Here is a 13618-nt window from a genome sequence, read left to right as displayed (position 1 = left end):
TAAAAAGACCCCTACTAACTTCTATCAAACCCTTCCCCATTGCTGTCCAACCTCAATAACACTACACATTCATCTTTCCCTCTTTTCCACATACAGGTACTTACAACAATGCATCAACTCATGCGTGCTTCACTGTTTCATCAATCATACAACATTCGTATGCTTTCCAACCAGATTTGATAACGAGTTCAATGTACAATCTCCTGCCGGGATGGCAGATAGCCTAGTGGTTAGAGCGTTGGACCAGTAACCGAAAGGTTGCCTGAGCTGACAGGGTAAAACATCTTTAATTCTGTCCCTGAACAAGACAGTTAACCCACCTCTTCCTCTTCCTACCATACCCACTGTATCATTGAAAATAAGAATTTGTTCTTAACTGGCTTGCCTAGTTAAAGAAAGGTAAAAAATACAAATAATACAAAGATGTAACTGAGTAAACACCACCTCTTCCTTCCTAATCTGACTCTTGGTCCACCAACCTTTCTTTGGAGGGCATATAAACGCCGGCCTTTGGGCTCGGAGTCCCACCTCCTCTGCCACACATCTATCATAATGGCTCTACTCTTTCATTCCCCCCCACTCCTAAATGGTCTGGCACCCAACAGAATCACACTACCACACCCTATCACTTGATTCTTCATAATAACATTAATGCCTCCAATAGCAGATCATTCCTACTAGATTTGCCAGATGATAAACTATTAATTACAGACAGGGAATCTGAGCATACTGCAATTCTGGCAGGTTGAATGTCCTCCACCAACTGGAGGGCAGCTACTATTGCCAACAGTTCAACAGAGTATACAGTTCATTTGTTAGTTGTCAACATATCACCACATCAAATTAAGGAATGTATTCACCTGCTTCTGTATGACCACATCTGTAAAAAAACAAAAAAATGGACCAATGTAATTGTTAACCCCCTATATCACTCACTTCTGACATTTTTTTTTTGTCTCTACCAAGATTAGATCAATAGCAGGATCCAGAATGAACCACGGAGGAACACCCCATCACCACAGCAGGGCCAACCACCAACTCCCTCAGACCACACTCATCAGCAAGCTTTTTACTAGGGCGCACCACTCTTTGCTGCTATCACTGTTCTATGGTCACACATAGGGAGATTCTCAATTGGTTTGCTCAACTCCTCCGTCCTCTCCTCAACTCCTTTTGAAAAATGTCAAAGCAAATGTGGAAACAGATACGCTTGTATGAAATGACTCTTTCTTCACTTCTCCCATCATGCAAATGACGTTTACAGTGGTGGAATCCCAAATGAAATGTGTAATGAGGTAAAAACATTTACATTTAAGTCATTTAGCAGACGCTCTTATCCAGAGCGACTTACAAATTGGTGCATTCACCTTATGACATCCAGTGGAACAGCCACTTTACAATAGTGCATCTAAATCTTTTAAGGGGGGTGAGAATGATTACTTTATCCTATCCTAGGTATTCCTTAAAAAAGTCATCTGTATGTGGTAGACATTTTATAGATAAAAGTATAAGTAGCATAGTGTTTTTAAATATATGCATGCTTTTCTCCTCTGAGTAAACAACAGCTGATTCAAAGGGGGTGTAACAGTTCTCAAAACTCTTCTGGGAAGGGCTCAGGTAGGATACTCTTCTTCTTCGTTGGTATTATGGCGTTTGCACATTTTGTTTGTGCATCCCACCACCTACTGTGCGGTATTGTGTGGTTGATCAAGTTACATTTTGTTATACGAAAACAAAAAGGGACAAATTGCACCACCAACGAGCCCTACATCTATATACCACTATTACATACCACTTTTGATACCACCAACTAACCTTACACCTATATACCACTACATTTAAAAAGAAAATCACCACCCCATGCCAATACCTTGACCCTAAGTAAATCCTTCACCAGGCCGACTGCTTGGGAGGACAGAACTCTTTTGTTCAACACACCTTGTCACTCTTCTGCAGTAAAACCTAGTACACCCAAGTACTTATCTGCAACTGCCACCAAAACATCTATTTTCTGTGATTTACATTCCATTTCTGCGGGACAGTTGATAATCATGGCAATGAATGCTAAGAAACCTTACTGAAGCACACATTTGTATCATTCTGTATTGCCCTAGGCCTACTGCTCACCCGTGACTCATCATCCTCTTCTCTCTTCACTGCCTCAGCATACAACACCTGTTCTACGCTGACCCTGGCAACTACAACCTCTCTCTTCTGATCCCCAGCAACATGGGCTCCCCCATAATTGAGACAGTTTCTTCCCCCGATAGTACACAATCCTTTGTAACATGCCCTCCTGCACACTTCTCACATCTTGGAATCTCCATCTACACACTGCTGCAACATGACCATAAGCTTGGCATTTGAAACACCTTAGTGGGTTCGGCACAAAAGCTTTCACGAGATAACTGATTTTATCAGGTAAAGACTCTGCTTCCAAACTCAAAAGGACAGACAGTGTCTTCTCAGTTTCACCACACTCGCCACCGGGCCTGCGTCGCACCAAACGGCAGGCGTAAAACAGACATAGGGAATTTTTTATTTCAGTTGCTCCACCTCAACACTTAATGCCACCCCAGTAATCACTCCTTTCAAAGGCAGCCTGTCTGTAGAGCAAAGCAAGTCACAGATCTTGTCCCTAGGTGCGTGACACTTGGATGACTTCACCACACCTACCACCACAGGTAATTAATTCTCACTCTCATCAGGTTACATTTCTGAGCCATCAGACAGCAGAGTATATTTTGTACTTTCAACACACATCTTCCCACTGCACTGTTTTTCTCCTTCCTTGTTGTCCATAACCATGTCTATCCGTTCACCACGCTCATGCCGTGCCTTCATCCGATGTACTGCTTGCAGAACACACACGGATAGCCTTTCTTCAATGGCCACCTTTTCCTTAGCCCAATTTACTAGTCTGCCTTTTTCTAACCTCCCCATGCTCACAAAACTTTACCTCACATGTGCTTTGTTGGTGGGAGGCAAGAACACTCCTCCATTCACCTACTAACTAAATGACACTCTCCTCAACCACTCACCAACTTGAGTTGTTCCCAGGTCACAGAGGACGGTCTTTTTCCCAAATGAGAATCTCCCCTGGTCGACTTGCACATCCAAAGGTACTTTTCCCTAATAGAAGGTATCCTTTACATATAGCTATAACTTTATAAATACATTAATTTACTTTATGGAATGTTTTGTATATTTGATTGATACAAGAGAAAGGATGTTTATTTAAGCACACCCCTCAATTGTTTTAAGTACCAACTCATCCACCTCAATAACAGATGGTAATTGTTACATTCCATTTGGAGAGAAAAAAAAAGTACAAGAGTACTCAAACAGAGTTTAATGCAGATGATTGACATATCAAAACATGGGTTTGAGTGGCTAAATTAATTCAGTGACTTGGAGTGTAACTTTATAATCTGAAACTGAACATGTAAAACCACCAATAACAATAATTCAAACTGAAATGTACCCCATATAATATACACGTTTGACATTCAGGGTCATATAAAAAAAAGGTAGCAAGTACTCTAGAAAGTATACAAAGGATAATTAAAACACTACGGAAATGTCTCATTGGCAGAACACTATATTATGGATCATAGAAAAAGTCAAATCAAATGCAAACATTTAAAACAAATAGCATCATAATATGTCCATATTGTACACAAATCTCCAGATGGCAAAAATACAAGTCTGAGTATGTTTGTGTGTGTTTGCATGTGAGCAAGGAAGTGTGTGCAGTGTATATTAATGTATTATTCTGACGCTCAGAAGGCACATTCCAGGGAAAGGGACATCTTCAGCTAGAAAAATCTCAAGGCTGATTTACCTGGCCCATGAAGAGGATCGTACCTGAGGACCAAAGAAACAACAAGTAATTATACAGCAAATAGAAGGAAATTAACATAACGTGCATGTCAACAAGAAAGAAAACCAAAGACAGAATATGACCGTCCCTTCCCGATGTATGTCGTTTCAATTACACAACTGCTAGATAAACAACTAATGATCTTTGCCAAAGAGGATGTCAGTCTTTTGAAATGATTAGAGTACATTCTAAAAGTTACAGAAAAATGAGAGCCAGACAGACAGCATGCTGTACCTGTTGGGTTGTGCCGGATGAGGAAGAGGAAGGGTCGGTCTACGATGACCCAAGGTGGAGAAGACCTGGCCATTAAGATGGCAGCTGGAGGAAAAGGATAAATACAAATCAAAACATGTCTTCAACCTGCCTTATCTTTAATATTCAGAGAGCGTATCCACACAGATGCACAACTCAATTCAATACAAACACAAAATGACTAAACCAACAAACACTCACTCGTGGCAGCAGCTGCTTTGGTTCCATCCTCATTGACCTCTATCTTAGCTTTCTGTAGCGCTTTAGATACATACACAGGCTCTGTACCTGAGGGAAAAGTTAGATGACAAAATATTCAAGTGCTGTGAAGTTCCATTGATAAAAACAATGTTCCACTGGGTGGCACTAGAGGACAACAAGTCTGCACACGTTAATTCTGGTCCATAATATTAGAAAGCCTGCAGAAGTCGTTAGAGGAAAATAGCATCTTATGCTTCTTCACCACTTCACACTGGACAGCTAGACATGAATCATGGCTATTTGGAGCTCTCATTGCAGTAAACAGTCAACAATGTTTTCATATATTAGCACCAGTCATCATTGTGTCAAGCCAGACTGAGACCAATGGTTGGTTGATACACTGTCAGAAAGAAGACCTTACAGTTCTATGTGATTTTTTTATGTATGATCCCAGTTCCACTCACTGAGGTGTCTGAAGTCGGCTTTGCCCTCATCAAATATGTCTGTTATCCCCAGGGCTGAGAGGGAGGCTCGCAGGTCCACTTCGGCTTCAGCAGTAAACCTACACACACAGGCCAATGATGTAATGACCATTTCATTCACCAATTAGTGAAGACTTTTCATACACATAACAAATAGTACAAATGTTGAAGCTAGGAGTGTTAGTAGGTGTGTTATTTGCTGATAGGAAGTGCTTCCTGGCCACAGGGCTCCCGAGTGGTGCAGCAGTCTAAGGCACTATATCGCAGTGCTAGAGGTGTCACTACAGACCCTGGTTCGATCCCGGGCTGTATCGCAACCGGCCGTGATCGGGAGTCCCAAAGGGCGGCGCACAATTGGCCCAGCATAGTCCAGGTTAGGGGAGGGTTTGGCCGGGGTAGGCCATCATTGTAAAAAATAATTTGTTCTTAACCGACTTGTCTCGTTAAATAAAGGTTAATTAAATATTATTAAAATAAGAGTCAGGAGTGGGTGTGTCTTGTCTTTGGCCCGTCCCTGCAACAATACTTGGAAGTTACTTGGTCATTGGGGTGCAACATTACAGACACGCTTCTCTGTCATGTAGTGGGCAATAATGTCAGCTCTATACAATATATTTTTACCTGCAATGTGTCCAGGACATTGCGTCCTACTGAACAGAATCCTGGGTAAGGGTTTTTGAACCAGTGAGTGGGTTGTGTTTGGGTCTTACTTGGGCAGCAGCAGGCGGACCTTCCTCTGGTGCAACAGCTTGGTCCAGCTCTGTACCGTGGCTGTGCTGATGTGAGCAATGACATCACCTAGGGGCGTGTCCTCCTCCGATGGCAGGGCGATCAGCATGCTTATGCTGTTGCCGTGATACGGTAGCTCAATGACCTTATAATTCAGCCCCTGGGGTGTGCTGGCCAGACCTAGGAGATAAGGGGTCAGGAGTATCCATACCGTAGGCTAAGAAGTGTTTATTGGTCTATCTGAAATTCTGACAATATTCAACACCCTTATGAGGATACTATATCTCTCCTCTATAGTGACATGAATATTGCATGTCAAAGAGTTTAGTCAAGTTTGGCTTTAGTTGCATAATGAGAAGGATGACGTTTGTTGGTTCACAGGACAATCTGTGGTAGGGATGTGGTCCGCAAGACAAAGACGCCAAAACCACAGTGATACCAATCCAACAACATGTACAATCATGCTGTAAAACAGTCATAAAACATGTCATCAAAGCTGAACTCCATATGTAGTCATAAAGCAACAATATGGTTCCCATTGTACTCATATCAACCCACAGAAAAGTAATTTAACCTGTCAATTATGTCTGAGAAATATGCTTGCCAAATGTGTTGCTCTATAGTATTTACCCTGTAAATGGAGGTTGAAATATGACTCCCAAGAGCAATGCTTAATTCATGAGGCTTTCACAATTTATTATCAGAAATATACTAGGCATGTCAGGGAAATAATCCCAGACAGTCCAGAGTAGCTATTCTGTCCTGAAACTGTAAGGCATGGATAACTACCCCACTCGACTACTCTTAGGCCAACATGACAAACTCTATCCATGTCAATTAACAGGCTAAACTACAGCCAAGATGGAATTATGTGGTCTAAGGGTTCAGAGTGGTGTTTTAGGTTTCAGAGCAGAACTCACCAATGTTGAAGACCGACAGCTGGGACATCATAGGGACTTTGTATGCATTGCCGTCTCCCGCGTTGAAGGTTCTTATCTTGGTGTTCTCCAGCTGAAAGCGGGACTTCCACAGTCCTTTAAAGTAGATGGCGTTGACGGCCACCAGGCGGGTCAGAGCGCTGTCCAACATGTCTGCCTTGACCAGAGTGGGGATGTGGCCTGTAAATTAGAACAGGAAAATGTATAATTCCAACACAAATGACACACTGACCAAAATAAACAATGAATTGAATAGGACAAGTTAGTTACCCCCATTTAATGTAAAATTACCACAAGACCTAGTGAAATGAATGTAGCCTAATTACATACCACTATAGATCTATGGTAATGTTTAAATTGACTGTCCTACAGTAAGCTTGTCTCCAGTTGGAGTCTCACCTTTGGTCTGGTTGTTGACCCAGTCATTGATGGTGGCTGCAGCCACCTGGGTGTCAGTGAAGTCCAAGGTCCGGCTCTCACACTGGAAGTTGGCCCTGCTGGAAGACATGAAGACCTCCTCCATAGGGAAGCCCTGCTGGGAGAACATAGCGTTGGCAATAGTCACGATGTCCTGGTTGGACTTGGCTGTCAGCGTCTTGTGGAGCTTCCTCAACATCTTATAAGGGCCTGGAAAGAAGAGTTGGACAATTTCAATTAGATATTTTGGGATTTTCTGAAAACTGTCGTTCCTCGAGGTAGGAGTATGACTGGAAGGCATGTCCTTCAAGTCATCATGTTGTTACTCTGGGTAGCGCAATGACTGGAAGTCTACAAATACAGTAGCATATGCTAGCGTACCTGTAGACTTCCAGTCATTGTGCTAATACTAGTTAGCATTGGCTCGCAAAACTACCTTTTAACTTCCTTCATATTGCAAGGAGACATAAAAATGGTATCCATGAGTTCATCTGACTCTGTGTAAGAAGAAAAGTGGCTTAATTGGCAGAATCTTGCAGTATCCATTTAATGAGAGACACTGGATGAGGCTATGAAAGGACTAGTATTGAGGGAGTCTAACCATTCTTCTTGTAACGGAGTGCTGTGAGGAGCTGCCTGCGGGTCTCTCCATGGGTGCCTGGTAGCAGCATGCCCAGGATGGAGGCCACGCCGTGGGGGGAAAGCACCACGTTCTCCTGGGGTCTGGAGCGGGCCACCTGCAGGAATACCTGGAGCCCCAGGTCGGAGCCCCGTTCGCCATAGGAGGGGGCCTGGGAGAGCACCCCCCGGTGGCCACACAGGGTCACCAGCACACACAGGCACAGTAACGAGGGGAGGCCCATCTCAGGTCTCAGGTCTCACACACCTGGAAGAGGAGAGAGTGTCATGGAAGTCATTTGTACGTAGGATTATGACTCAACGTGGTTCACCACAATCCAAACAGAGAGAGCAGTCTTGCATGGTCTTGTTCCTTATGGTTTTGACAGGCGCTGAAAGGTCTTGTGCCCCTATGACACTGGCCTTAGTGTCGCCATTGTCAAGTGAAGTGTTAGTCATGCCGTCTAAACATGACTAATGGATACTGTCAGCACCCAAAACCAGTAACAAGTAGTGCACTAATTACCTTGTTATTGGCACCTCATTGCCAGTCTTTCTATAGTTCATATTAAGTCTTGTTATTGGCACCTCATTGCCAGTCTTTCTATAGTTCATGTTGGGTCTTGTTATTGGCATCTCATTGCCAGTCTTTCTATAGTTCATGTTGGGTCTTGTTATTGGCACCTCATTGCCAGTCTTTCTATAGTTCATGTTGGTCTTGTTATTGGCACCTCATTGCCAGTCTTTCTATAGTTCATGTTGGGTCTTGTTATTGGCATCTCATTGCCAGTCTTTCTATAGTTCATGTTGGGTCTTGTTATTGGCACCTCATTGCCAGTCTTTCTATAGTTCATATTAAGTCTTGTTATTGGCACCTCATTGCCAGTCTTTCTATAGTTCATGTTGGGTCTTGTTATTGGCATCTCATTGCCAGTCTTTCTATAGTTCATGTTGGGTCTTGTTATTGGCACCTCATTGCCAGTCTTTCTATAGTTCATGTTGGGTCTTGTTATTGGCACCTCATTGCCAGTCTTTCTATAGTTCATGTTGGGTCTTGTTATTGGCACCTCATTGCCAGTCTTTCTATAGTTCATGTTGGGTCTTGTTATTGGCACCTCATTGCCAGTCTTTCTATAGTTCATGTTGGGTCTTGTTATTGGCATCTCATTGCCAGTCTTTCTATAGTTCATGTTGGGTCTTGTTATTGGCACCTCATTGCCAGTCTTTCTATAGTTCATATTAAGTATTGTTATTGGCACCTCATTGCCAGTCTTTCTATAGTTCATGTTGGGTCTTGTTATTGGCATCTCATTGCCAGTCTTTCTATAGTTCATGTTGGGTCTTGTTATTGGCACCTCATTGCCAGTCTTTCTATAGTTCATGTTGGGTCTTGTTATTGGCACCTCATTGCCAGTCTTTCTATAGTTCATGTTGGGTCTTGTTATTGGCACCTCATTGCCAGTCTTTCTATAGTTCATGTTGGGTCTTGTTATTGGCATCTCATTGCCAGTCTTTCTATAGTTCATGTTGGGTCTTGTTATTGGCATCTCATTGCCAGTCTTTCTATAGTTCATGTTGGGTCTTGTTATTGGCATCTCATTGCCAGTCCTTCTATAGTTCATGTTGGTCTTGTTATTGGCACCTCATTGCGAGTCTTTCTATAGTTCATGTTGGGTCTTGTTATTGGCATCTCATTGCCAGTCTTTCTATAGTTCATGTTGGGTCTTGTTATTGGCACCTCATTGCCAGTCTTTCTATAGTTCATATTAAGTCTTGTTATTGGCATCTCATTGCCAGTCTTTCTATAGTTCATGTTGGGTCTTGTTATTGGCACCTCATTGCCAGTCTTTCTATAGTTCATATTAAGTCTTGTTATTGTCATTGCCAGTCTTTCTATAGTTCATATTAAGTCTTGTTATTGGCATCTCATTGCCAGTCTTTCTATAGTTCATATTAAGTCTTACAACAATTGTTAGAAGACTGCAACAACTCTAGCATCCTTCCTGTGGAAATACTGGCTTTATGCAACAGCTTGCAATAAAACCCAGACAACCATTGTCTAAGTAGAGATTGAGAAACAGACGGGTGAATTATATTAATACAAATATTCAATAATATAAGTAAGGAGTTTGTCTCTACATACATATGGCCTATATCAATGTATTTTTATTTAACTAGGCAAGTCAGTTAAGAACAAATTCTTATTTACAATGACGGCCTTCACCAGCCAAGCCCAGACAACACTGGGCCAATTGTGCACCGCCCTGTGGGACTCCCAATCACGGCCAGTTGTGATACAGCCTGGATTCAAACCTGGGTGTCTGTAGTGACGCCTCTAGCACTGAGATGCAGAGCGGTAGACCGAGCGGTCTATCAAGCCAATCATTGGAATTCTCTGACATTCCTTGAGATGTTTAATCCTCATCACAGTTACTTTGTTGTGAAACTGTTCGTAAAAGCAAAATCACTGGGAACAGTAGGCTACTCACTGAGATACAGAACAAGATAACCCAATACCAAGCCCAATCTTGACCAGGAACTATCAACAACACTCAGTCATAGCCTCCTGCAGCCGAGGTATTTAAGGTTGGTGACAACCCACCCGCCTCTTCCCTACAAGTTAATTAAACTAACTCCAGTTCAGACATGTACAGACAGACTGTAAACAGAGCTCCTTCAGAGCAGTGTGTGTGTTGGCTGGTAAAATGTATGCTAAAGCCTGCCCTACTGTAGGCTATTCATAAAAAAATGTTGCAAAAGTGAAGGATGCCAGTCTAGAAATTTGAATAAATAAATTAGTTGACAAGCAAACTAAATCACCTTGACATCTACTTTGAGAAACACTATCCATGGATTGAAATGTTTTAAATAAACAGCAGTATAATTCTGCATTTCAGTTCTGGAAATGTGGTAGGCTTTGCTAACAGTACATAACGTTTAACCGTGAAGTCGAGACAAATGGGAATATGACCCAGGTGTTGACCAACGATGATCATTGTTTACAAAGTAGCTTAATTAGAATAGATCCACTTTGAAACGACGCACTTGAAAATTAATATTCGTCCTCTCTGGCTGGCAACAATGTAGCTTCACATCACTCATCTCTCGAACTGTACATACGAAGTAGGCTAGCCTGATACATAGTAACATTTCCATATCCTACATACGTGTTTAAACTGTATATCGCGTCTCCATGTGGAGATAACTCTATCCTTACCTGAATAGTTTGGATGTAAATAGTCCAAAAACGTTATTTGAACATAAAACAGTTCCGGTTGGTAACGCAATATGAATACGACACCAGTCTCTCTCGAGTTACAAGTAGAGTGAACAGTCAGGCACAAGGTCTCCGTCGATGTTTGTCACAAAGGTAAAGGTGCTGTCTGACACTCAAGATTATAATATGGAGGGTTTTACTGAGTTGAACTCCGCCCTCCCGACAGTCAAATTCGAATCGGAGAACGGTTGTTGAGGGAAGAAAAAATAACGCATAAAGTGATAACTTGCAAGTGTATAGTAGGCTACTGTAAACAGGAAGTGACAACGAACATGTTAACGAACAACGAACATGAGCGCGCCATACCATAGTCCTTGATAGTTCACGGTTAAAAATAACTGTTTTATAACTGCTAGCCTACCATTTGGGATTCAAAATTGTTCATTTAATTTAGCTTTGTGCATGTGATATGTGTCCTATTGTAAACATTTGCTTAATTTCGTTTACTCATTTTTATTAACCTGATATTATGTTGCGGGTCAATTTGCGGGTCAATTTGACCCCTAAAACACAAATTAATGTATATTTTTCTACATTAAATTAAATTACTTTTACTCATTTAGGGTCATGAACCTAGCTTCAAAATGTGGACACACTGATATGTTTTGGAATGTCTATTTCTATTTTGTATACAAACCTTATGCTGTGGGTCATTTTGACCCGGGGGAGGCTTTCATGTGTATAGATACTTGCACAGATCCAAAAAAAAACAAGTGTCTTTGATGTATTTTGTTTTGACTGTTTCTGGTTGCACTTTTATAATTATATTTGGGTGAAAAGGAGCTTTCCCAAGCTTCTCCTTCTCAGTGTGAGAGCATCAGATCTCTGACACTCCAAAATGAGCTCCAAATGGAAGATACTTGTTTGGGAGAAAGGAAATATGTTTAACAAATATAAATATAGAGTTTTTAAAAAATCAAACATCCTTGTATTTCTTATTTCTGAAAGGTCTGACAAGACAAAATAAAGTTGAGTGTGTTTAAACTGTGTGGGTCAATTTGACCATACCACAATGGATGTATTTTTTTTGCCGCAAAGCACAAGGGTTAATGTACAGACAAGGGAGTGGCTCACCCCGCAATGACATTTCATACCCAGAAGAGAAAATGTTTGTAACATTAAGTTATAAGTAGCCTACTCAAACTCCACCTCTCCAACACTCACTATGGAGACATTAGAAGACAGCTTGTATTGTAAGTCAGTTTCCCCCAGTGGCCCCTGTATGGGTCCCCCAGATAACTGTTGGCAGGACAAAAGGACCACCTGGTGCCTCTGTTTACCTGTGTGCATCCCACCCCCCCAAACACACACACACATATACAGGAGGGGCCAAGCCCTGGCTTAGTTACACCGACTCTGCCATACTAAAAATACAGGATTTTTTAAAGAGTTTGTGAATGTATGGCGTGTTGAGTTACATGAGATTAATTAAGAGTTAAGGTACACAGTGGCGATTTTGGCATGTAAATCTTAGTGTGGGGGGGTGCATGCCAGCAACGCAACTACAGTACACAACACAACAATAAACAATACATTAATTTCACTATAACGGTGAAAAACAGTGCCCACAAACTTTTAGGGTCTACATAAAGCTGTCCCAACACCTTACCACTGCTACACCTGGCCTTGTCTGGTATAAAAACAGTTAATTCAGCCTCATTTACTGCCTTTATTTTTTAAAGCTGATATTGCTGACTTGCTTAAAAAACTGTGGTTTCTACTGACAATTGAGATGTACAAACTATGGCATAAGGGGACGACAAGCAGATAAGAGGCAATCTGTAATTTCGATAAAGACATTAATGAGCGAGCGAGGACGGATGTTGTCAATATAACTATTTGCTCAGCGGTTTTGAAATGTACAGCGAAAGAATTCAGAACATGGGCCATTCTTACATTGTTCTCCCTGTACACCAAGTCAGAACCGTAGGATAAATTAAGTAGGCATATAAGCAGACAATGAAAGCTCTTACAAAATTCAATTTTTATTTGATTTATTTAACCTTTACTTAACTAGGCATGTCAGTTATTTACAATGACGGCCTAGGAACAGTGGGTTAACTGCCTTGTTCAGGGGTAGAATGACAGATTTTTACTTTGTCAGCTCGGGGATTCGATCTAGCAATCTTTCGGTTACTGGCCCAACTCTCTATGATTGCATTTCTCTAAAACAGGTTATAGGCTAGCCTATAGGGTAGCCTAGTTACAGTAACATACATAGGCCTACTTCAATGTCACATATAAACTGTTCACCTGTTAATTACATTTGACTGTATATTATAAACTGCGCTGCCTAGGGCATTGCAAAACTTGATGTCACGCCCTGGCCTTAGTTATCTTTGTTTTCTTTATTATTTTGGTTAGGTCACGGTGTGACATGGGGGATTTATGTGCTTTGGCTTGTCTAGGGGTTTTTGTATGTTTATGGGGCTGTGACCTTTCTAGGTAGTTTTGTATGTTTATGGGGCTGTTTCCTTTCTAGGTAGTTTTGTACGTTTATGGGCTGTGATCCGTCTAGGTAAATTGTATGTCTATGGTTGCCTAGATTGGTTCTCAATTAGAGGCAGCTGTCTGTCGTTGTCTCTGATTGGGAACCATATTTAGGCAGCCATATTCTTTGGGTATTTTGTGGGTGGTTGTTTCCGGTCTTTGTGTTTGTTGCACCAGGTAGGGCTGTTTCGGTTTTGCCACGTTTATTGTTTTGTAGTTTGTTCATGTTAAGTGTCTCTTATTAAAAGAACCATGAACTTCAGCCACGCTGCGTTTTGGTCCGCCTCACCTTCGCAGGAAGAAAGCCGTTACACTTTAAATATATATTTAG

At 41.6% G+C, this 13618-nt stretch overlaps 1 protein-coding gene across 1 annotated transcript; it reads right to left on the bottom strand.

Annotated features, from left to right (window-relative positions):
* Positions 1 to 3337: 3337 nt before the first annotated feature.
* Positions 3338 to 11057, bottom strand: serpine2 (serpin peptidase inhibitor, clade E (nexin, plasminogen activator inhibitor type 1), member 2). Its single transcript, XM_035792455.2, has 9 exons — positions 10738 to 11057; positions 7504 to 7788; positions 6885 to 7112; positions 6468 to 6665; positions 5529 to 5727; positions 4801 to 4898; positions 4337 to 4423; positions 4118 to 4201; positions 3338 to 3867 (listed from the first exon to the last, which is right to left on the bottom strand). The coding sequence occupies exons 2-9, from the start codon at positions 7763 to 7765 to the stop codon at positions 3830 to 3832; spliced, it is 1194 nt and encodes a 397-aa protein (XP_035648348.1). The 5' UTR covers positions 7766 to 7788; positions 10738 to 11057; the 3' UTR covers positions 3338 to 3829.
* Between the last annotated feature and the right edge of the window lie 2561 nt (positions 11058 to 13618).

This window comes from Oncorhynchus keta, chromosome 18 (assembly GCF_023373465.1).
Source record: "Oncorhynchus keta strain PuntledgeMale-10-30-2019 chromosome 18, Oket_V2, whole genome shotgun sequence".
Taxonomy (NCBI): Eukaryota; Metazoa; Chordata; class Actinopteri; order Salmoniformes; family Salmonidae; genus Oncorhynchus; species Oncorhynchus keta.
Note: the sequence above shows the minus strand (reverse complement) of the source record. Positions and strands in the feature narration are given on the sequence as shown.